This window comes from Cyprinodon tularosa, unplaced genomic scaffold, assembly GCF_016077235.1.
Source record: "Cyprinodon tularosa strain WSP-4 unplaced genomic scaffold, ASM1607723v1 ctg17, whole genome shotgun sequence".
Taxonomy (NCBI): Eukaryota; Metazoa; Chordata; class Actinopteri; order Cyprinodontiformes; family Cyprinodontidae; genus Cyprinodon; species Cyprinodon tularosa.
Window position 1 is genome coordinate 5,171,970 of NW_024038531.1, and position 21,349 is coordinate 5,193,318.

The 21,349-nt window shown below is 39.4% G+C and overlaps 1 protein-coding gene across 2 annotated transcripts in view; it reads left to right on the top strand.

Annotated features, from left to right (window-relative positions):
- The window catches only part of LOC119781002 (membrane-associated guanylate kinase, WW and PDZ domain-containing protein 2-like), a 195,755-nt gene that overhangs the window by 130,992 nt on the left and 43,414 nt on the right, over window positions 1-21,349 (top strand). The window contains exons 1-2 of one of the 2 annotated variants that reach the window (XR_005280481.1): window positions 7,869-8,311; window positions 9,831-9,949. Coding sequence is in view for 1 of the 2 variants with exons in the window: in XM_038281288.1 (XP_038137216.1) it covers window positions 9,831-9,947 (117 nt within the window). In the remaining variant the exon portion in view is untranslated. Of the gene's footprint in view, window positions 1-7,868; window positions 8,312-9,830; window positions 9,950-21,349 lie in introns of those variants that run through there. The other variant, XM_038281288.1, reaches the window with a different exon arrangement.

Here is a 21,349-nt window from a genome sequence, read left to right on the forward strand (position 1 = left end):
GGTTGATGTGTACAACATTGTGACAAAGTGTGCAACAATCACAATAGTTGCTGTAAACATTTAATTATTGTCGTGACAGCAATGGATTCATTGCCACTGCTGGAAGACGGACTGATCCTTTTCTACTTTTACAGCTGTTAACCATGCAGCTCTTGCAAATGTAAATTCACCTGCAGGTGTTGAACTTAAAACGCAATGAACTTTCCACCTGAAGCCACTTTTAGGGACCAAAACGGTCTGAGACGTCACAACCAGAGCCTGGATGGCTTTTTTTAATAAGACTGGTCAATACATCAGATTTTATTTCTAATGCAACTATTGTAGCTGTTATTTCAACTCTCCACCTCTCTGATCAACTCATTTTTTCTACCTCTGTGAAACTGCTTTTTCAGTTTCTTCTGTGAGTTGTGCAATTTTACCAGAAGATTATGGATATAATAAATAACTAGAACTGGATCTTCTTTAAAAGATTGCTTTGTTAATGCACTGGCTCTGGTTTGAAAAGAAATGAAAGATCGCTGGTTTATTCTTTATTAGTCATGTGTATTACCTATTTGTTAGCCAGATGAGATGTGGTGGACAGCCTTCCTTCACATGGTGTATCACATGGTGTGCACAGAGGCTGTCTAATGAAGATGGTCTTTTTGTCTGTACAACAAGCACAGGATAATGATACATCCTGGATAAAGAAGAACTCTCTGTAATCCTGAGGCATAGAGGCAACAGGCACAAAGGTCAGGGCATGGATGGCATGAACGGCTAAGCATCAACCTGATGCGACACATAGACTCATGAGGTATAAGAAGCAGGAGATTATCTTGTTCGGGGCTCATTTTTCCGAATTCCATCGTGTTCTGATGACTTGAGCCCACAGCTGTTCCGACTCCAAGCAATTTCTCTCTACTATAAAAATCTTAACTGGAATAAATTTTTACTCCTGGTTTTAGTCATTTTTTATATAGTTTCACCAAGTTTTGAGTTGAAGGTAATTCAACCAATTAGCTTGCGGGGCAACAGTGGCGTTGGATGTAGGAGTTTGCCCAGAAATCGAAGGATTGACGCTTCAAGCCCCGACTCCGACTTTCAGTGTCGTTGTGTCCTTGGGCAAGACACTTCACCTGCATTGTCTACTGATGGTGGTCAGAGGGCCCGGTGGCGCCAGTGTACGGCAGCCCCGCTTCTGTCAGTGAGCCCCAGGACAGCTGTGGCTACAATGTAGCTTGCCACCATCAGTGTGTGATTGTGTGCGTGAATGAGTGAATGAATGTAGTGTAAAGCGCTTTGGTCAAGTCTCCTGACTTGAATAAAGGCGCTATATAAGTACATGCCATTTACCATTTACTCCCAGGAAAAGAACCGGAAGAGAAGTTCCGAGGTGTAATCGCCTTAAAGGGGACAACACTTCCTATTTTAAAGTTGTAGGGAAGTCAAATTTAAATGTCAAATCATTTTGACTTAAACATGTATATCAGATATTGTCCCAAGATTTTGAAAATTTCTATAAAAAAAAAACAATCCTTTCCTAAAATATATGTGTGTGTGTGTGTGTGTGTCTGGGGGGGGGTTCCGTTATCTTCTGCAGGCCAGTTAGTTCTACGTCAGCCTGAACACCTAAATTCGGCCAATCATATATCAATGGTCATCTGTCAATCACATTTTTCCCATCATAGCATCTTGATTCATATGTCGCAGCTAATACACGCAACGGTTGAAATCAGAAAACTTTCCTTTCCCATTGAGTTCCGTCCCAGTGTTCATGGGGATGGACGTCTGTGTCTTCGGCAGGCGTAGAGCTAACAGAACTGGCAGCGTTGCGAGGCAAGGGCTCAAACATGTACGGCTGGAAGCCTTCTACACCAAACCAAGCTTCTGCCGCCCTGGCGTCCTCTTCCACAACATCTTCGTCCCCGCTTTCCTCCTCTAAATAAAAAATGGATGACGGAGGAGACTCATCCACGACCTCCGACACTAAACTCTCCTCCTCTTGCATGTTTCCGCTGTCCATAGCGTTCCTTGACAGCGTCGTTTCTAAGTCACCAATTTAGTGCTACTTGGTCCCAATGGAATTTCCCATTGGGAACCTACTAGCACTAAGTTGCTAACTGGTTAGCAAGATGCTTCCGACAAATCGACCACAACCAAACTTGCTTGCGAACCTTCCGCCCCAACAATTCCACCCCCTTGATAAACGACCGAACACATTCACTCGTGTAAAGTCGGGTACCACTCGGGAGAATTCGGAAACGCAATGGTTGGAACAGCCGCTTCCCTACGACTTTAAGTCATTTTTATATAGTTTCACCAAATTTTGAGGTAAGACTAATTAAACCAAGTAGCTTTTTTCCAGGAAAAGAATCGTCTTAAGGGCTGACATCACTTCCTATTTTAACAAATGCCGTCCATGTTTGCTTCCGTAAACACAGCACGCTAGCTACTTGTGACGTCATTGCGTCCTCTACTGCGCATGTGGGACACTTAAGTCGTATGAATGCAGTTCACCCAATACAAGTCATATAAGTTGCATATATTTGGAAATGTGAACAGTGGCGCAAAAGAATCTGAATTCACAAAAAAGTCAGAATTGAGCATTAATCCCTGCAATGTGAACAAAGGCTTAGTTTCTTACTTAACGTTGGACTCCTGGTCTGGCTGTTTGAAATCCAGTTGCCTTCACCAATTTAGTCATTTACACTATGGCATATTATTAATCACCAACCAAAGAAATGTTCTCTGTTTATTCAAATGTTAATCAAATCAGGGTCGATCTGACCTGAGTGATAAATTGTTCACTTTTTTTTCTTTTTTAAACATTTTTACCCAAATAATTTGGGGGAAATGCGCTACTTCTGCCGATTCAGTAGAGGATGCCGTGGAGACCTTTTGCTGTGTGCTGCCATCTCTGTTTTACAGGTGGTCAGAGAAACAAGACTCAAATACCGAATAACAAGGCGACCAAAATAACTGAATGATCAATATCCTCTAATGAACACACAGCATAGAGCACTTGCTTTTTGATCTCTATGTTTAATTTAGATATTACCTGGGAACGATATCGTATATCTTGATTTGCAGTATCGTGATTCTGTATCCTAACCCAAGTATTGTGATGAGATTGCTAATAAAAATTATAAAGTATTTAAAACCTTTATTTCTTATAAGAGACTATGTATGCAATAAAGTAAAAAGAAAACTGTGGGGGACATTTTGACAAAGCAGAAAATAGCTTTAAACATTAAGGTTAATGTTAAATATAGTGTTTTTAATAGAAGTTTCCTCGGATTCATAATGTCCTTGTATTCTTTGTATATGCATGATGTTGCTGGGTTTATGTTCGTAGAGGATTTATACAGAGGGGTGAGTTACTAACTCTGAGCTATATTAATTTTCTCAGTGAAAATAAGAGTTTGAGCAGAAAGTTTGGATTATAACAGGCAGGAAATGCAAATTCGAAAAACAAGTACTTCGAATAAATGGCCTCTTTAAAAAAGATATCGAACAGATAGTAAAGTGTTTTATCAGGCAACGAGAGGCCTTTATCTCCAAGACCCCTAAGGTATTCCCAAACATTACTCAGCCGAACGATTCTGGTGAGAAGAGCTTCAGGTCAGGCTTAAGGCTATAAGAGAAAAGAAAGGAAAAACTTAGGTGAGAAATGTAAAGTAGGTTTTATTGCAAGATTTTTACTTTTTAGAGCTTTGATTCCAGTCATGTGCTTTTAGGGAAAATAATAGTGTTTCACAACGATGAAAATATGATAAACTAAATGTTTGCAACTAGTGGTATAATACAGTGAGCTAGTGTTACATTTGAGTATGCAGAAGAACAAGAAGGAAAGAACTGATATCCCTCTTTCAAAGCTATGGAAGCCCAAGGAGTGGATTGGTGAAAAAGAAATCCAGATTTTCCAAAAATAAAATCTTCATAAACAAAAAAATAGACTAATTGATTACATTAATTGCCCTAGATGTTCGCTTTCATGAATTGCATCCATGCAGTGCCAGGTGCGGCTTTACGTTTTTAAATGTGAGTGTTTGCATTAATTTTTAAAGGTGTACATTTAAATGCAATTTTTAAAAAAAGAGTCAAATTGGGCATTTAAAGATAAATAAAATGTACATCTAGTAATATAGGGTGATCGGCTCACTCAAGGGTTTTCAAATCACAAAAACCTGTTCAAACTCTCTTGGCAGCCATCTGAATGAATGTGTTTTAAAAGAGGTTTTTGAAATTTGAGGTAAATAAGTAGAAATCTTTTGCAATTTGCCTGTATGCCTGTTTGTCTTGTGGAATCATATTTTTACTGTTGTAGAATAAAGGTTCTAAAGGTAAATATAAGTATTGCCGAACTCATAAGTCAATGGGCCTTGAAATGATTGAATTAACCTTTTTTGTATTGTCTGCATTAAATTAAAAGCCGGAGACTGTTCAGTATTGGGTTTGATTTTAGAGGCTATCCGATTTGTGTATCACCATAGCAACAGTTTTGCTGATTTTCTCTATACAAATTCCAGCTTGTCTTTGATGCGGTGTGGCCTTAGCCTCCCATTATAGCTATTTGCATACTCTGCAAAAAACACAGAAATATTGTTTTGTTCTCTAGGAGCAAGAAAAGTTAATGTCTCACCATCTTAAATTTCCCATCACATTAAAAATCATTGTTCTGATTTCTGCATGTGAAATAATGGGGGGATCATCTTAGCTTTACCTACATAACACCCATTGCTAATCCCAATGAATCTCAAAACTTTTTTAGGGGCCCCTGTGATTTTTATATATATATATATATATATATATATATATATATATATATATATATATATATATATATATATATATATATATATATATATATATATATATATATATATATATATATATATATATATATATATATATATATATATATATATATATTATATATTAGGGTTGTCACGATACTAAACTTTTCAACTCGATACCGATACTAAGGAAAATATTCGATACTCGATACCATTTTCGATACCACAAGGATAAAAACAAAGACTCCAAAATTCTACAGAAATATTTTAATTAATAAATAAAATACAATAAATAAATACAATAAACAATAAGAACAATATTTTGAGGTTGTATGCTGTGCACAATATTAAGCAAGCTTGATAAAAAACTTATAAAATTAAAATTAAGTGTTCCTTCCTTGGCTATGCTTTGCACACATAACAATGACACTAGCCAAACCAGTCAAAAAACAAAAATAATTCTCAGCAGCTGCACCTCTTCCAAAAAAAAAGTCTGAAACTGAAAAGTGCGTAGAATTATTCAATCACACAGTGTTCTGAAAGTGCATTGTCCTCTATTCTGCACTTTAGATGAATGACTGCTTAGGGGCCACTGGTGGTGGCACTGTATCGATACTTTTAAAAACGAGTATTGTATCCGGATACGTTTCAGTGTCGATACTTTTTTGAGTATCGATACTTTTGACAACCCAAATATATATATATATATATATCTATATATATATATATATATTTATATATATATTTATATATATATATATATATATATATATAAAAATAAAAAAAAATTCTGTTTCCATACTTGACAATTGAATGATGCAGGTCAAACGGGGTATACAACCTTCTGAAAATAATGTTGAGAGCGCCTAAAACTCTCCATTATAAAACCTGAAAGATGTAAAGGCTAGGACCTAAGCATGTATCAGATATAGCGGTGGCTACAGACATCAGGAGGTTCCTATGTCAACTGCATTGGCCTTTAGCCTTGTGAGACCATCCTGATCCTGCGAGCTTTCAAGATTTCACTCGCAGATCAGTCTGGAGACTCTCCGTTGAAGAAAATTTGTGACGCAACGAGAAGCGCGACAGTTCAGTCTAAAGAACATGGCAGCTTCAGCCGATGAAACTAGCGTTAGCGTGGCTATCGAGCAAGTTTTATCAGAATTACAGAGTATTTCTTCACTGAAAGAAGAGCAAAACACTGCTCTGGAGGCTTTTCTCAGAGGAAAAGATGTTTTTGCTCTTCTCCCGACTGGTTTCGGCAAGAGTAGCCTGGCTGTTAGTACGCCATATGCTTGGTTGATCTGATTGGTTTATTTGGCCCGTCTATCACCAACATAGGCCAATCAGCTAACCAGTATTTTCGCCCCTTCCCAAAATTACTTCAACGGAAGGTTTCCAGATGGATATGCGGAGCAAATCCATCTGGCGGAGTCAGGTTAATTGGCCTTAGGAAGCGTCCTGGTCCTAGTGATTCTGGGCTACGACCAAGAAGCAGGGCCAGAATTAGTGTCCCTGCTGATTTGCGGTATATGGATGGGGTCTATATCTGTTGTTCTGTCGAGGAAGACCTTTGCAAACCTCACAATAAGCTGAAGAGTGATGCTGTTGAGTATAACAGGTTTCTGAGTGTCTAAACATGATGGATTGTGTCCGCATACATGTGGGTGAAATGAGCTTCATCACCCACACTGAAATAACTCTGCCGTGACGTTGACATGTGATTGTGATCTCTCCTAAATGCACCACCCTTTAGAGGTTTGGTGATCTTCCAGACCAGAAGCTGAACTTAATGGAGGAAATATGTATTGTTTCTAACCTGGAAATTGATAGAAACCCTGATTAGGACTTAGAAAACATCCCTGCTGACAGGATATCTGGTTCCCTCCAGCTTTCTTTACCTCTTATCTTCAATGATGGATGGATAAAAGGATGGGCTGCATAATTATTTGTGTTATTAAAGTCAATAACCTTGAAGTAATGATTATCATTATGTGGATTCCTATGTAGGTATATCTTTCATTTGACACCAAAAAACCACCTCCGTTTTTGAATGAATCCAGATTCTTTACTGATTTTTCACTTCATTGTTTTCACTTTAATTGTTGCTGAAAAAATGAAAGGATGCTGTGGATTATTGTTGCATAATGCCGAGCTGCTACAACCTTATTTCCATGACTCGCCGAAGCAAAGGAAGTCTGTAGGGGTTCTCTCTCAGATGCATCTTCAGGTTTGTTTCTGACATATAAAAAAATAAAAAAAAAAGACAGGTGAGGTTTGAAATTGGCGGAATGAGATGAACATCCACATATGAGTTAAATCCAAAGTTTGATGGCTTCCATTCTGTAGAAAATCACCAAAGCAAACTAATAAATGCTAAACCTAGATTTACTGAAGAAAATGTAATTTTTTTACACTTAAATATTATGTTTCTGTTTAATATTTTTTTATTTTGTTGCTTAAATGATCAAATTAAGATGGAACTGCAAAAAAAAAAAAGCTTGAAAGCCTATTGATACCGAAACTAATTAAAAAAAGAATAATTATAAACTTCTCATTTCTTCTTTTAATTCAGTCACTTTGTGGTTTTAAGTAAAGGTCAGATTTATAAAGGGTGCAACTTGTACATGTCCGGTCACCTGATTCTCTGCGGCTCCCCCAAAGTCACCAAAGCCTTCTTGGCATCTTTGATAAATACTTTTCTCTCCTCCTTCTCAGTTTTGGAGGCGCGTCGTACGATTCATCTGTTTGGATTTAAATGTGACTGAAGCAGCCTGTAGAAAAATGCATGCCCCACTTTTTTTAATTTCATCCATGGCATTTTTTTTTTCACTTTACAATATCATCTATAAGATCAAAAAGTAAAAAATGCTTTGAAGTTTCAGACAGAATACAAAAATCCTTGAGGTATATGATCACTTCTGCTATGGCATTGAATAAGATGACTCGGAACAAAAGTGGAGTAATTGTGACTCAAACATGTATTTTTAGGGCAGGAAGAGGCGAATGAGATGAATGTAGTACCGTATTCTGTCCATTGGAGGAGACAAAGGACCTGGAAATTTGGATGGTTTTGGGAGAAACGAGGGTATCAATGTGATAGGTCCCCATCGGCAGAGCTGCGCTTCATCGGTCGCTCTCCCTCACCTCTCCCCCTTCCATCCCTGTCTCTCTCTCTCTTTAGCACTCTGCCTCTGTGCTTTGCAGACGCTCGTACTGCTGCGCTCTTTTTGCTCCATCTCTTCTCTGTGGAGAGCAATGAGTGCAGATTCCATTCACAGTCTGTCTGGCAGCATCTTGATTGGCCAAAACGGGGATGGAGTTGAGGACCTGAGGGACCGAACACCTCTGTAAGGAGCCTGAGGCGGAGAAGGGGTAGAAATTTCAACAGGAAAAGAACCACGTCGGATTTCTTCCAGTGGAGATTATTTTGCATCACAAAACGGGGAGGGAAAAAAAAATCAGAGAGAGGACCCTGGTACTCTGAACCGGCTGCACAAGCGGTGCCATTCACAGTGGTAATTTGAGTGATTGTGAGTGCACTCACCTTTTCTGCATGCAGATTCGTGGGATTCTTTTCTAATGCAAATGTAAAGCAGGCTGGTTGCACCGCTGCTTGGATTTGACAGACGTGCTGCAGCCAGTCCCTCTAATTCAGGTTGGCATGATTATAATGAAGTTGATGCATGCTGTTGATTAAATGTGTGCAAAAAACACAAAACAGATGATGTTAAATAATTCATGTCTCCTATATGACAGAACTTCCAAACTAGGTTATTTTAGCCTTCTGTCTGAGACTGATGGCTGTGGTTTGCATGTTTTGGTGAGAATTTTGGGGGGTTTTTTTGGGGGGGGGGGGGGGGGGGGGGTTACTCTGTGGAACCTGGATGCAGAGGATTGGATGGATCTCAGAATTTCTACTTCCCTGTCCACCCTTGTCTGTCTTTACTTCTGTTGAGTTAATGAGATTGACAGGTGAGTTTGCGTTAAAGAACCGCCCCCCGTTGCACAGTGATGGGATTTTATGGCTGAAATTTGTTGTGTAAGGGGAAATAATCTAATGTCCATTTTATCTCACCTCGGTTTCCTCGTCGCTCCCTTTATCCCTGCGTTATTGTCTGCCCTGCAGAATCCACTGGTTCTAAGTTGTCCATTCACAGAAATGGATGGACGAGATTTGTTTGGTGAGGGAGAGAAGGACGGATGTTAAACAGCCTCCAGAGGAGTGAAGGAGGGGAATCCATGGGTAATTTAAACACAGACGTCAGTGCACACGTTCCCCAGCTGTCTATGCAATTAACGCCTCCACCAATCCTTGGTTCTTGTTGGACAGATGAGGAACTGGAGCAAAGGGTTTTCATAGGTTTACTAAAGAATTGCAGAGATCCATGGTGGTGGATCATTGAGGTGTATTCCTGAAGTTGAAGCTTGCAGAAGATGGTGACCATGTGGAAACTGCATTTGTTGCACGTTTTTCGCTTCCCTCTACACTTTGTTTTCTTTTGATATTGCAAAACAGAAATCCAGTTTGCAAAAAAACAATAACTAGAATAAAAACTTGCAAGTGTTCGTAATCATAATGTAGGCATGTGTGCAGTGTCTTAAAGACCTCTTAAAATTTCATATAAATGTGATAAAAAGTGTGGCATGCAAATATATAATCCATTAGTAAATCATGTCTGCAGCAACATAAAGATGAAAGATATCTCTAGAAAACATGAAGTTTAAAACATATAAGGTTAAAAAACCGTATGAAAAGCCTTGAATTCCCACAGAACTATGTTCAAACCATCATCAGAGAATAAACTATTGCACAACTGCAAACCTGCCAAGACATTTGACTTTAACCGACAGGTGGAGCGTTAATCAGAGGAACAGCTATGACCCTAACAGTAATGATAGAGATGCTGCAGAGATCCAATGCTTAGAAGGAAGAGTTGCTCAACTTTGTAAATACTTCTTTTAGATCCCCGGTTATTCTAGTTTTACGTCTTTTTTTGGGGACAGGCTTGATTAGAAGCCACTCTTATGGTACCGATGTTTTCCTTCTAGGGGGCGTCATCGACAAAGACCTCCGCCGCTACCTCAACCTACGTTTCCAGAAAGGCTCAGTGGACCACGAGCTGCAGCAGATCATCCGGGACAACCTGTACCTCCGCACCGTCCCCTGTGAGTTACCCTGTTCCTCCTGCCTCCACCCCGCTTTCCTGAACTTATTGAGACGCACCTTTCTGTTGTTAAAGCTGGGATATCGCTAACGCAACGTGTTGTTAAAATGTGGGTTTGATGTTGACGTTGGTGGCAGTTTCATTACATCAGAGATTCTACAGTAGTTGGCTAATCTTTCTTCTTCTTGCTTCTGGATCAAAAGTTCAACAATCAATGCCTTAAATTGATTGATTTGAGTTTATGATTGAAAATGTATGTCTAAAACAATATTTTTCTTATTAATAATGGCCGCACACTATCACTAGTTTTGTTTTGAAGCTCAAGGAAAGAAGAAACCACTGATATGAGTTGGAAAATTTTGGCCTTTGTGTTGAAGGACAGTCTTAGAGGAGTCATCCTTATGGGGGGATTACTTTGGTCATTTGTTTCTATCTAAAGAATCGCTGTGCTTCTGGAGGGCTGTTTTATCAAAGAATTAGTTGTAAGTTGAACTTTAAAATCATGCATGATCTGTGATTCTTCTTCCCTAATTCGCTGCTTTAAGAATCTCAGAGGAACCAACAGTTTTAAAAGTGTAATGTGGAGCATCAAAGATAAGATTTGGAGGGCTGTACCTTCAATGCAGGTCGGATCAAATGCTGCATGTGTGTGTTTTTCTTTTACCTTTATCAGGTTTATGTTCTGTTGGTGCTTTAAACACAATGCTTTTTGTAAGAAAAAAAAAATGTATATATAAATTAAATAATAATTAGCTCATTGCAAACATATATTGCACTGTAAAACCTTGTTATATGAGTGAATTTATTCAGTGACATGAAAAATCCCAAATTAGGTAATAATTATATTGAATAAAAACCCCAATGATTTTCAAATTAGGCTCATTATGTAACAGAGGCTTTTTTAATTGACAGTATCAGACCATTCAGAAAGGCTGATCAGTAATCTATGGCTTCTGGATTATTTTTGTTGAACTTCTGTTCTGCTTCTTTCAACAAGTCCAAGATAAGGAAACATAATTAAAGGCAAGCCCATGTATTTGATCGCCATAGACTGGCCCTTATCTGGTCAATTAAACACATGAAAATAGGAGATGTCTTTTAAATTACAGGGAAATTAGATCCAATATCTTTGGTTTCTCTGACACCAAACAGTCTGGGTGGGTCTGGTTTGAAAAGAAATAACAAATATGTGTAGAAACGGCTCATAACTTCCTTTATGTATGGCGTATGCCCTGGAAACCATATTCTTTGCAAAATCTATGTGTATAAATGCTATACTTTCAGGAAAGTAGAAGATATTTGCCCTTATCCAGACATGGAATTAAAAGTCCCATTGGACCCAGCTGTCTGATGGCCAACTCTCGTCTGAATAACTAATGAATGTGCGTTCTTCAAGCAAGGAGCAGCAAGCAGGTGGATTTCTCTCCAAAGCAGTTTCCTACCTCTCTCATCGAGCAGAAGAAGAAGAAAAGGAAAAAAAAGTATTTTGGAATGTAAGAATACATCCCTGTGACCTTCTACAAAGCTGCTGCTAGTGAGAACTGAGAGTTTCTCAGATCTGAGGAAGGAAATTCATTTCTTTATGCTGAAAACAGCCTGAATTACCCTGAACACACTAATGAAACACAGTGGTGGCAGTACCATACTGTGGGGATGCCTTTCTTCTGCAGAGATCAGACAGCTTGGTTGGTGAAAATTTGGATGGAGCTGAATGTTTGTGGTGGAAAACCTAACAATACAAACATCACTTCGAACCAAAGCAATGGGAGAGTTAGTCTGTTTGGCAGAAGTTCTTGGCTGCCCATTCAAAATACAGACAGATCTGTAACAGCAGTGAATTAAAAAAATATGCAAACGTTACAAAAAGCTTTCTGATTGAGAGGTTGTGCTCCATATTATAGTTCTGTTCTTAGCCGTGTGATTTTCCCTTTTTTTAAATCTAGAGCCTGTTTCAGTTATATTCAGATGTTGACGTTTTGTTTACATGATCAACGTCTTCTAATGCCATGATCTGCTAACGTGTATAGCAATGCTAGCATGAACAGTAACTTCTCTCAAGCTATTGAAGCTTTGTGCGTCGCCATTAGTCTTTGAAAAGTTGCTCATTCTCGTCAGTGGAGGTGTCAAAACTCTTACTTACGCAGCTTTGCCTTGGACGCACCATTACCATGGCAACAAAATAATTACCTTCCTTCATTGTAGTAGTTGTTGCATTATATTTAAGAACGGGGTACCTTCTTACTAACCTGACTCCGCCAGATAGATTTGCTCCGCATATCCATCTGGAAACCTTCCGTTGAAGTAATTTTGGGAAGGGGCGAAAATACTGGTTAGCTGATTGGCCTATGTTGGTGATAGACGGGCCAAATAAACCAATCAGATCAACGAAGCATATGACGTACTAACAGAGCGACGACGAAGAGGAGCCAATTGATGGATCAAACTCTTGCCGAAACCCGTCGGGAGAAGAGCAAAAACATCCAGACCTAACCTCCAGAGCAGTGTTTTGCTCTTCTTTCAGTGAAGAAATACTCTGTAATTCCGATAAAACTTGCTCGATAGCCACGCTAACGCTAGTTTCATCGGCTGAAGCCGCCATGTTCTTTAGACTGAACTGTCGCACTTCTCGTTGCGTCACACCTCAACCCGCCTCAAAGCCAACGCTGATTGGACGTTCGTTTGGTGAACGGCTCCAAATTTTCTTCAACGGAGAGTCTCCAGACTGATTTGCGAGTGAAATCTTGAAAGCTTGCGAGATCAGGATGGTCTCATTACAGAGTATTTCTTCACTGAAAGAAGAGCAAAACACTGCTCTGGAGGCTTTTCTCAGAGGAAAAGATGTTTTGCTCTTCTCCCAACTGGTTTCGGCAAGAGTTTGATCTATCAATTGGCTCCTCTTCGTCGTCGCTCTGTTACGCCATATGCTTCGTTGATCTGATTGGTTTATTTGGCCCGTCTATCACCAACATAGGCCAATCAGCTCACCAGTATTTTCGCCCCTTCCCAAAATTACTTCAACGGAAGGTTTCCAGATGGATATGCGGAGCAAATCCATCTGGCGGAGTCAGGTTAGTGTAACATTGGTTGGGCTGAAAATGGCATATTTGCTGTTCTATGAGCCCTAATGTAAGCCTGGTTAAAAGCCCTAGAATGAAGCAACAGGTTTGCTTCCTTTTATGGTATGCTCATGAATATTTAGATGAGCTGTGCTCTGATTGGTTGGTTTACAACAAGCGAAGCTTCTGAGCAAAGACCCATCATAGCAACAAGCACTCATACACTGAAACATCAAATTGTTTATATGGTAGGGTGACCAAATGTCCTCTTTTTCCGGGACACGTCCTACTATTCATACCTAAAAAAAGTCTGGGGGGAATTTCAAAACCGTCCAGGATTTTGGTCGACTTCAGTGCAGCCGAACCGAGCCGTGAGCTCCAGGGCAGGTCCGGCCCGTGGGACTGAGAGTCCGAACCCGACCCAGAGATGGTAGCTTGGACACCGGCGGCCCCGTCACCGGGTCAGGTTTGGTTGTTCCGTCCGCGGCTGCAAACCACCAGCAGTTTAACTAAATTTTATTCATGGGTGTGACAGTAAATGGGGTTAATCACATTTGAACACCACAAGCTCCATTTGTATTCACCACTTTCTGATGTTCTATCACTAGTCAGTGGTTATGATGTCACAAAATGTGAAATTGTAATGCACCATTCTATTTTCTTTTTTATCCTTTAGTTTTGCATCATTCATAAGGACGGCACCCGACAACCGAGAAAGCACCTCTGTCAGCTTGATAAAGAAATGGCCACATTTAAGTCCTCTGAGTGATAAATAAAAGGGAGACAAAGGGACATGAACGGAGAAAATTCATGGTGATGGATGTGAAGCAGTTCATCACAGCAATTTAAACATAACCTTTGAGTGGTAAAGAAAAGACATTTTTCTCTGGGCTGAAGGCTGATGCTCAGACAGTGGGAGAGTTACTGCTGCTCATACCAATTGTGACGCCCGGGCAGAGCCGGGGAGGGCCAGCTAAGGCCGTGCCAGCTCTTAGACAAATTGCCTGGTTGAAATCCAAGGTCAAAGCGTTAATAGCCCGAGCCTTGCAAAATCAGGCCTATCGTCTGGTAATCCGCCTAGATTTGATAGGGGAGATAAAGATCGGAGCCCACTCATGATACCTAAGATTGCTACACACCGAGTTACTTAGGTTAATCTGAATTTCGGGGGGAAACGGGTAGTTGGAAGACAGATTTTTATTATCTGACTCCTCACTGTGCTGTAATTTCAGGACTTGACAGCTTTGGAAACTGTTAGTTATCAAACAGAAGGTCAAGAGAGAGAAGGAAAAAACAAACACCTAATGCTCTCCCACATGTTCACTAAAAAATGTGTTCATTTAGTAAAAGCACTTTTGAGCACTCAGTGCTGCATCTTGTCCTTTAAATCTTTGCCTCAGTTTGACCTTTAAAAGCTCTAACCACTATCACCTTGTGCCTTACCGAGTGGGAATGAAAAAACGCTTTAGATGGTGTTAGGATGTCTAAAGAATAATAGAAGAACACCCTTAAAGTTCTCCCTTCAAAAAAGACAATTCTCTTAATACTGATGCTTGTTCATTATTTTATCTCTTATTTTTAATTAGTTTTATACCAAAACTATGTCTGCATCTCTGTGTGTTTTGCTTCAGACGTATGAAAGCTGTGGGGTAACATTTAAACTGCCCGCTAGTTGTCATTGGCTCCACTCTGTGTCCTTATTGTATCACATGTCTGTGGTCCACTTTAACGACCCAATGTCTGATTGATGACTGCATTAATCGGGATAATAAATGGACTAAGAGCTCTCTGCTGCCCTGCAGTTTGTTACGTAGCATCTGTGGGATGGAGCCAATAAATGCAACAGGGTTGAACCGATCCAGAGGGATCCAAGCTCAGACTTTAAACCAGGTTTTTTGGGGAGAATTTAAACGGTGTCCAATTGTGGGGAGTTGTTGGTTACATTTGGTTGTTTAATCAGTTTGAAGAAAAAGAATTTACGTCTCAGAGTAGTTTCAACGGGAAATGTTTTTGACCATTGAGTAATTCTATACTAAGATAATGTCTCTATAGTCCATTTTACCATTTTTTTTAGATATGCTATTGGTTAAGATTAGTGTTGCATCAATACCGATACCAGTATTGGGCAGGAATACTGCATTACCAGCAAATAGGGCACCGATACCATTTTGAGAGTCAAAACATTATTCAACTATTGTCACCCATTCCAGGTAGGCAATAAAAAGTTCTTCTGGATTCACTTTTATTCTTTTTCCTGTTTCACAAAGGTAGGCAGCAGCTTGACGAAGCCATGATGGCAATTATTTTACATCCAAGTAGTATGCAGTTCTTCATATATACACACACATCAATTTCAAACAGATGGTATTGGTATCGGCCGATACTGCACAGCCAGGTATCGGGGCCAAAGAATGGCATTGGCGCAACACTTGTTAAGATCCACAATTAAATGGCACTAAATGTTGAAATCACATTTTTCTGAAATTGAAAAGAATCGTGTCACACCAGAGATGATGCAATGTTTTCTCTTTTTTTGACATATGTAGCAAAGTGTCCCTCCCCCGGCTGTTTTTCTGAGCTGTCAGTCAGCTGCTTATTAAAGGAGCATCTCAAAATCTTTACTTTGTGAAAATAAAGGAGATAAAAAATCTCTAAAGTTGCATCATGTTCACCACTCTGTAGGGTTGTAAAAGTGGTTGGAACATTTTGTAGTACACGTTAATATGAAGTTAATAGGTCAAATTTTGGGATTATTCCTAATTGGACTTTACTCAGGAATGTCAAACATTAATACCTTGTATGCAATGCGTTTACCCAATATAATCCTTAAAACCTTAAAGGAATAGTAGAGAATGTTCTTTTTGTGGGTGGATCATCAAAATAAGTGGTCTTCCTAATTGTCAATCATTATGGTGATACGTTTACGTAAGGCCATCTTACGTGCTTGTCCCCATTTTCACTTACCAGTGGTGAGTCTGATATAGTAGAAAAATTGCACATTTTCTTTTGGAAAGTAAGCTTGAATGAGTGATGCAACAGCAGCCTTTAAACAGAGCGTGCACGAGGAGAAATGGGCTCATCCACGTTATTACCCGCATTTTAGAAGCATTCCTTCGCAGCTGCAGGAACAGGGTTATGCATGTGCATTTTCTGTTTAAAAGTGGAGAGGGTGGGTCTTTTCAAAAATTCCTGAAAATCCTCCACTACACCTTTAAGTCAGCTGACTGTTCAAAGTGAGACTTAGGTAATCTTTAGCTCTGCACTCAAAAATATCACCTGAACTATGTTGAAAGAACTCTAGTACAGTATTAACATGCTTAAAGGAAAAGTCCGGTCAGCAAGCAATGATCAATGGATCATTATCTATACCCAAAACTAATACGTTCACAGTGACTTAATGAATTTTGCCCTAATCAGGAAAAAAATAAAGGGGAGCGGCCATTTTTGCCCAAATATAGTAACACCTCCCTCCTGCCATCTTCCGGCAGTGACGTCACATTGCTGTAAGCCTAGCGCCATTCTCTCCGCTTTACAAGCAGAATCAATGGGAACTACTAGACACATCTGCAATCAACAACTATTATTGAAGATTTCCAGAGGACTTCACCATTGAAATTCACCAGAGCTATAGTGAAACTGACACTGCCCACGTGCATGGCAGCTGGATGCTGGAATACATTGGGTTAAAGTGGAAAAAAAGAGTTATTTCACCATTCCGATTCCTGATCCTCCACGGACGGGTTGGTCGTTGGATCGCCAACTTGAAGAGGGAGGATTTGCCATCGAACTTCTGGCCAGAGAAAAAACACGTAATATGTAGCCAACATTTGGAAGAAGAATGTTTTCAAGATGACTTGGATAATAGTCCAAGTCATCTTGTCAATAGGTGTTTGTGACAAACACCAGATACAGCACTGGGACTTGATCAACAGCCGATACCGCACCGTGACGTCACAAACCAGTAGGTGGCAGTAGTGCTCTTTGACAAACATGGATGCCTCCAGTAAGGCAAGTTCAAATGAAATTACTCTTAATTAAAAACACTTATCATTTATTGAACAGTATGTAATAATTTCATATTTAAAGTATTTTGAGAAGTTTGAACTCTGAATATGACCGGACTTTTCCTTTAAGTCTTTAGTCCAGATTCCTTGAAAAGAGGATCGAAATTTTATTCTTTTAAGATGAATCTGAACCTGCAGAAAGATTTCAGCTAAATTAGTGAACTAAAGTATTTTGCATAATTTCCATACAGCCATTATACTGTGAAAATCACCCTTTAGTCTATTCCCTGTAAAGTATGTATTGAATAGATACTTTATTGTCCCAACAGAGAAACTTTGCTGTGACTGAACTGATGCATTTTTATTACACTTTAACTTATAAACAGACGGAAAACAATGTAAACAGATTCATTAAAAAGATCTGTTACTGATAATGATTTCTATGTGTGCTACTCAACAATAAACTGCAGCTTTCCAGGTAATTCAGAAGAATAAATAGAAACAAATATATCCTTGTAAAGGAATTCTAGGAATTCTTATCAGTTATCACCTGTGGTTTTAAAATGCTATCAAGTTATTTGTCCTTAAACATTTTGATTTCACATTTTGTAATTTAAATGTTATGTATTTTTTCATGCTATAAATTTAGAACCTCACTACTTTTGCCTCCTTGCACTATTAAACATTAGTGGATCATAGCAGCTTTTTAATTTCAATCATTCTTAGAAATGAGAAAGAAATACCTTTGATTAAAATCTCGCCGTCTCTCCATTTACTCTCCTCTTATTTCCTCTCCTCTTTCACTCCTTGACTTCTTGCAGGCGCTGTTGGGTTTCCATGGTAACAGCTTCCACTCCCCTCCTGCGTCAAATGCTCGGCTCCTTAAAATCTCAGCCCGCTCCCTCTCGTCTTTCCTTTCTGTAAACTCTTTAAAGAGAAAGTGCGGGAGCACAGGTCAGCAGCAGGTGTCCGCCCGATTAGATTCGGAGAAACGGCCGACATATTTTCATTATCCCAACCGTCTCTTTGCTCCAAACCAAGAAGGATGCAAAGGGGTGTGTGTATGTGGGGGGGGGGGGCTTGTAGAGGTGAAGTTGACTGACAAAGCAGGACACAGATGTGGATTTGCCGGATGGTGAGTGTGACTCAGAGCTCAACGCTTGACGACAGATGTGGCCTGTAGACATCGAGAGGAAGAGGTGTGAAATTTGCTCTCTAATTGATCTTCATCAAAAAGCCCCGCCCCCACTGCTGCTTTTTAACCCAATTGGTAACATTTCTGTCCGCTTCCTGATTTAATCAGATCTTAAAGTTTATCATGGGACCATTGACAATTACTCCATCATCTCACTTCATCTTATTTAGAACATGAAAAGGTTTTTTTTTCTGCAATTGAGTTTGACTCCCAATTTATTGCATTCATGATGTCTGACAGTTTGTTGGATATTTCTGGAGTCTACCTGTGAGACACTAGTGACTAAAAATGACAGCTTGTTTCACATAATCAAAACCGGTGGCTAAAAGTAAAAAAGAAATCTCAGCTTATTTAATTGTGTCCATGAGGAGTAGTCCAAGTTTGTGGTATTCACACTGGGCTGTCACGGCTAAGCCCTCGGCACAGTAAGGCAATATTTAGCACGCTCAATCAGAGGTGTGACATTTCTAAAGAAATACTGTTTATGGGAAGCTTTATGTGCAAACGGCATGGAAGTTAAACCATAAGACCCTTTTTAAACTTTACAAAACACCAGGGATTTGATGCCAAACACTTGACTTTTTTAAGCGTCAACATTACAGCTAAAAAAACAATCAGATTAATCGATAATTGAAATAATCCTCAACTAATTTAGTAATTGATTAATTGTTAGCTGGGTTATTGTCGGGTTCATAAAATGTAGGTTTTTGCAAAAGAAAAACTGAAATATACAATTTCTGCAGAAAGGAGAGACAGTTGAACCCCAGACTCAAACACACTGTCTCCCACCAGACCTCCTCCACAGAGCATTTTATTAACAGAACATGACGCATGGTTACAAACAGAGTATTGTTCTGATAGAACAATTGATCAGTTCATGAAGACAGAATGCTCCATCAGAATGACAAGGCAGGATGGTCTTCTGACTGGATCATGAGACAGGAGTGGAGCATCCCCTCGCACAAAGGTTTCATAAACACACATAAATTTTATAATCATCATTGAATAAAACAGTTACAGAGACTCTAAAACATGCCTTTAGCTGACAGAGTGACCCACTATACCAGTAATTATACCAAAACAATATATAAACATTTTGCATTTAAGATAAAAATATTGTTGTCTGAGTGTGCCTGTGCTACTATGCCACTTATAAGAGCGTCAGTCTGAAACTATGGCAGGATAATTCTCCCATAAAAACTCCCGCCTCAGAGTTGCTCGTCAGAAAAAAAAAAAAAAAAAGTTTGCTAGTCAGGGCAGATGCTAATTCTGCCTCCAGCAGAAATTAAGTGACTTTTCATTGGTGATTCTTGAATCGCCCTTTATTATTTCCTTCTTTTATTTTCCTGATTGTTTTTGTTTTTCAGCTTCTTATTTTAATAGCTTTTAAATTAAAAAGCCAATTTATTGTCGGTAAGGTTTGTCACAGGCACACTCAGTAGGATTAAACAAGCGCACCTTTTCTGAGGCTGTCGTTCTATTGGCTGGAAAGGTTGCTAGGCGACGATCCAACTGCAATCCGAGAGAGAGCAAAAAAAATCCGCAAGCAGAGCCTACGGGTTTGCGAGCGTATCTGAGACTCGAGCAGAGCGCGGTTTGTGCGCGAAGAGAAGGAGGCAAGCGAGAGGAGAAAATATCTGTGCAAGAAGCATTAAATCTGAGAGAAGAAGCAAAGATTTGAGAGAGAAGAGAAAATATTTGAAAGAGCGCATGTTTTGAGTGTGAGCATTATAAGTTTTGAGTGCAAGAAGATGAAATTCTTTTCTCAAATTGAAATTATGTGCTCTTGCATTATGGCAGGATAATTCTCCCATACGCTTCACCTTTAAAACTTTGTGCATTATTCATGTCGTCATGGGCTCAGTCTTCATTTTGTTTCTTCCAAAGGGGTTATTTCAACAGTGAATCTCTTTCCCAGAAGGTATATTGCTCGTCCTTGTAGCTGCAATTTTCTGTCGGTCTGAAAGCAGCCAGTCTTTTAAAGGGGGGGCTTCTTCCTCCTTCAGCTGATAATACTCCTAAGGCTTTTTGTTGGACATTCCAACCAGTCCCTGTGACTGTAGAGTTTACTGATAAAGTGCAATCACGTATCTTGTTGAGCTTCTGGGAGCATCCCAACCCTAAACCTATATGCTATCAGCACTTTGTTAAAAAGTCGGCTCAGTGACAGAAAACCCCACGATTTAAGATAAGCTGTAATTGTGGTGATAAGAAGAATGGTCAAATAGTCAACCAGAATGAAGCCATTATGCTTCAGACTGGAACGCACTGGGCTTCACATCCCATCATTTCTCACTGGTGTCAATAAAAACAAAAAACAGTAAAATAATCATCTGTGGTTGGAACACTTCATGCAGCCCCTCTGAGAATGAAAGAAAGAAAAAGTCATTTCATTTTACTACCATTGTCTTTTTCAATCGATGCTGATTTATAAATGGAGATGTTTTAAGCTCGAATTTTAGCTCATTAAGCACTTTAAACAACTATTTACTTAGTTGTCGAATTGTGCCTCTTATAAAGAGGTTTATCTCGACTAGATTGTGAATAAATCTCTTTTATCGGTTGAATGCAGTCTGGGTTTTTTTCTTGGTGCAGCCATTAAAGAAAGTTATTTAAAGAACCCTCTTTGTGTTGATTGCTGCAAAAGTGTGCCGTGAATATGTTAAATATTAAATATCATTGGAGTAAATGAGCTGTAGCAGTGAAGCCTTACCTGGGAAACTGGAACGCTCTACTTTTCCTCCTGCTTGTGGTAAAGTCCAGTTATGGCCCGTCTGAAAGAACTAGTTGACGCAGCTACTAGAGAAATCCTTTTTTTCATTAAAAGTTTCTGCACTGCTGTGTTTTTAGTTTGAGCGCTGCAAATGCCAAAGTGTCAACTGTATTTCTCCAAACTCTCCCCTTAGCACGTTTCTCCATTTAAGTGTCGGCGGCACAGAGAGGTGCTCTGTTCTTTGCCCCTATCTCTGAAAAGGCAAATGGAACTGCAAACCCCGGGCTATCATTTTAAAGCAAAGCGACGTTTTTCTTTTCCTTTTCTCAAGCTGTGACACAGCAGAAATGTGAATTGAGGGTATTTGTTAAAAGCAACTCAAAGTTGTTGTTTTTAGGGTTTTTTTAATTTCATTTTTCTCTTAGTTTGCTTTTC